The sequence below is a fragment of the Poecilia reticulata genome, unplaced genomic scaffold, assembly GCF_000633615.1.
Source record: "Poecilia reticulata strain Guanapo unplaced genomic scaffold, Guppy_female_1.0+MT scaffold_219, whole genome shotgun sequence".
Taxonomy (NCBI): domain Eukaryota; kingdom Metazoa; phylum Chordata; class Actinopteri; order Cyprinodontiformes; family Poeciliidae; genus Poecilia; species Poecilia reticulata.
This window is the reverse complement of record NW_007615023.1, coordinates 85,797-89,565: the sequence shown is the minus strand read 5'-3', so window position 1 is coordinate 89,565 and position 3,769 is coordinate 85,797. Positions and strand designations below refer to the sequence as shown.

The following is a 3,769-nucleotide window of genomic DNA, read 5'->3' as shown; positions in this document are numbered from 1 at the left end:
GCTCTTATTTTGAAGGGTTAACAGAAAGTTTAGCAGAAGTTCAGTTTCTTCTCCTCACATTCTCTCTCTGTCTCTCTCTTTCCCCCAATAACTTTATTTAAATGAGAAACACGCAGGAAGTAAATAAAACATGAAAATTAATTTGGTGCTTTGGATATAACTGAATTGTTGTTAGCCCGTTAGCATTAGCTTCCACTAAGCACAGAGTTGTTTTAGCTTTTTAGCTTCTGTTGTTTTATCCTCCAAGCTAATAATTTCCAGGACATTGATGATAATTACTGAGTTCTCGTTCCTGCTGGTTGGAGGAGGAGTCTAGTCAAAGTAAGGCTCCTTTCTCTGCTTCCCGGTGTGTGTTTGCAGGCTGGTCTGCGTGGGTTTGGGTTTGTCTGGGTGTAGTGATGTTGGAAGCAACGCGGCTCCCCCAGAGGTCAGGTGGTTTTACTGGTCAGATCGTCTCTGCATGAAATGACCGACTCCTCTTCCTCTCCTCCAGCCTCCGACGCTCCTTCGTCCTCCTCCTCGCCCAGCCCTGGCTTCGTGGACCTGGCCTTCACCGTGGAGCCCCAGGACACGGTGACGGTGCGGGGCGGGGCGCTGCAGCTGGACTGCCAGGCCCAGGCGGGCTCGGCGGCGGCGGCGGCGGCGGGCCCCGTCTCCATCACGTGGCGTAAAGACGGCGTCCTGCTGAGCGCCGTGGTGGACGAGCGGCGCCGGCAGCTGGAGAACGGCACGCTGACGGTGCAGAACGTGGTGCACTCCCGGCACCACCGGCCCGACGAAGGGGAGTACCAATGCCTCGCCACGCTGGACGGGCTGGGGAGCATCGTCAGCCGGACGGCGAAGGTCACAGTGGCCGGTGAGAAAACGCATGGCCGCCATTTTGAATCGCTATTAGGACGTCTTGACTCTGTGACTAGCAACATGCTAACCTTAGCCTCATGGATGGCAGGATCATGGCCATTTTCCAACATGGCCGCCAGTTTTTACGTTTTAAAGCCGTAAAATTTTCCCCATTTTTCCGATTTGGACAAACTTTATGACATCATCGTCAGCTGGAGGGAGACGATGTCTCCAAATGGTTAGCGTTAGCTTCTGCTAGCTTTTATTATGTTTAGCGTTAGCTTGCCCTAATTCTTGAGGCGTTTAACAGTTTGGCGTTAGCTTCTGCAAATTTGTTTTTGTGTAGCTGTTAAATGTTAGCATAGCTAATTTTATGTAGTTAGCATTTTAGTGTTAGCAGAGCTAAGATTCTTGTGTAGTGAGGTTACTGAACCTGCCTTTTGTTAGCTATCCACGATACTGGACTTGTACTGTAATCATGTCTTCTCCACTACAACCACGGCGGCCATTTTGAAAAATGTCTTCTAGAAAAAGGAAAATTACATGTAATTTCTATTGGTCTCCATTGACACCAACATTTTAACTAATAGCAGATTTTAGTGCAAAAACCAATTTTCTTTGACAATGTCGGCCATCTTGACAAATTTCCACCATTTTGAATTTTGTAGTGGCTGGAGCGTCTTTTATTTGTTGAAACAGTCCACCTATGGGAGTGTCTGTCCAGTTTTGGCTGAAGCATTGCACTACCTGCTGGACAGCTGAAGGTTTAAACTTCTCCAGATGTTTCCGTAAATCCTTGCCACACCTTGACCCGAAGGTTTGAACTTCTCCGGATGTTTCCGTAAATCCTTGCCACACCTTGACCCGAAGGTTTAGACTTCTCCGGATGTTTCCGTAGATCCTTGCCACACCTTGACCCGAAGGTTTAAACTTCTCCGGATGTTTCCGTAGATCCTTGCCACACCTCGACCCCGAAGGTTTGAACTTCCCTGGATGTTTCCGTAGATCCTTGCCACACCTTGACCCCGAAGGTTTGAACTTCTCCGGATGTTTCCGTAGATTTGAACTTCTCCGGATGTTTCCGTAGATCCTTGCCACACCTTGACCCGAAGGTTTGAACTTCTCCGGATGTTTCCGTAGATCCTTGCCACACCTNCCCTATAGGTGACCCTAATGGCCCTATAAGTGACCTTAACAACCCTATAGGTGACCCTAAGACCCTATATGTGACCCTAACGGCCCTATAGGTGACCCTAACGACCCTATAGGTGACCCTAACGGCCCTATAGGTGACCCTAACGGCCCTATAGGTGACCCTAACGGCCCTATAAATGACCCTAACGACCCTATAAGTGACCTTAACAACCTTATAAGTGACTCTAACGACCCTATAAGTGACCCTAGCGGCCCTATAGGTGACCCTAACGACCCTATAAGTGACCCTAACAACCCTATAGGTGTCTTTAGCGACTCTAGTCCTACCAGGTGAACCAGTCTGCTCTTCTTAGGTTTATTTTTATTTTCACAGATCCGACCAGTAACTCCTCATGTCCGCTGATTAAAACAACCAGCTTCACTTTGTTTCTTGAGTTTTAAATGAAAATATTCAGCGTATTAAAATCTGTTTGTCTGGAACGATTAGACAGTTGGACAGTCAATTCAATCTGGATGTTTGATGATGGCGTTTGACCCGTTTGGTTCCGGCTCCAGCTCAAACCGTCTGCAACATTAATACAGAAAACACTGAAGCTGCTGAACTTTCAGATGGTTGAATTTGTCCTGAGGAAGACTCGGAGGACGAGAGGTTTTAGAAACATTTACGGATGAACCAAGTGAGAGTCGGGTTTTTACCGAGAGTCTGGTTTCTCTCGGCCCTGGGTCGTTTCATCATGGCGTCCTTATCGCTTTTCGACGTCCTGCAGATGATTTCACATCCTGTTTGCTCTCACTGCTCAGTCGTAGCTGCTATTAAAAATCAATATGTGAATTAATTGGCGGGTCGTTAACGTCTGTCGGACTCAGAATGAGGATCTGCTGAATTTACACCGATAAAGACTGTAATCGTCATTTAATCCCCATCATCATTTCCCTGAATACCGCTTTAAACAGATTTCATTTAATCAACCAATCAGCTGACGGGCGGGTCCCTCTGCACGCTGGRCTCTGATTGGTCAGGAAACAGGAAGTCCTCTTGCAGTGGGAGACACCCTGACAGGATGGAGGAACTGGACCTGTGGGGATGAACGGAGGTTAAATCAAAGCGTTTCTGGGTATTTTAACATATTTACTCATCATTCTGTTAGAAAATCAGAAATAAATCTCACCTTTAAGCAGCCTGGGGTTTAACAGAAGGCAGAAWTCGGTTTGGTACRTTTCTGGTTCGGTTCAGGCAAGACAAATATTTTTGAAAATGTTTTTGTGTAACTTTTTTACAGCAGTAAACAGAGAATCTTGAAATTTCTAAAGTTAATTTGATCTTTTCTTTTTTTTTTCCTCCGAAACGGTGAATCACTTCCTAAAGCAAAAACTGTACCAGCAGATGTGCAGAAACAAATTTAACCCTGTTGAGGGCGATGAGCTGATGGAGAACATGTTGGGTTATTCAGCTTGAGCTAAATACAGTGTTGGTGTAGCGCTTTAGCGTTAGCTTGAGCTAAATACAGTGTTGGTGTAGCNGCTTGAGCTAAATACAGTGTTGGTGTAGCACTGTGGCATTAGCTTGAGCTAAATACCGTGTTGGTGTAGCACTTTAGTGTTAGCTTGAGGTAAATACTGTGTTGGTGTAGCGCTTTAGCGTTAGCTTGAGCTAAATACCGTGTTGGTGTAGCTCTTTAGCTTGAGCTAAATACCGTGTTGGTGTAGCACTTTAGTGTTAGCTTGAGGTAAATACCGTGTTGGTGTAGCGCTTTAGCGTTAGCTTGAGCTAAAT

General features: G+C 46.2%; 1 protein-coding gene across 1 annotated transcript in view; it reads left to right on the top strand.

Moving 5' to 3' along the window:
• The window catches only part of dcc (DCC netrin 1 receptor), a gene marked incomplete at both ends in the record, with an annotated part of 106,776 nt that overhangs the window by 19,564 nt on the left and 83,443 nt on the right, over window positions 1-3,769 (top strand). The window contains one exon of the mRNA XM_017303225.1: window positions 494-856. Within this exon, the coding sequence (XP_017158714.1) occupies window positions 494-856 (363 nt within the window). The remainder of the gene's footprint in view (window positions 1-493; window positions 857-3,769) is intronic.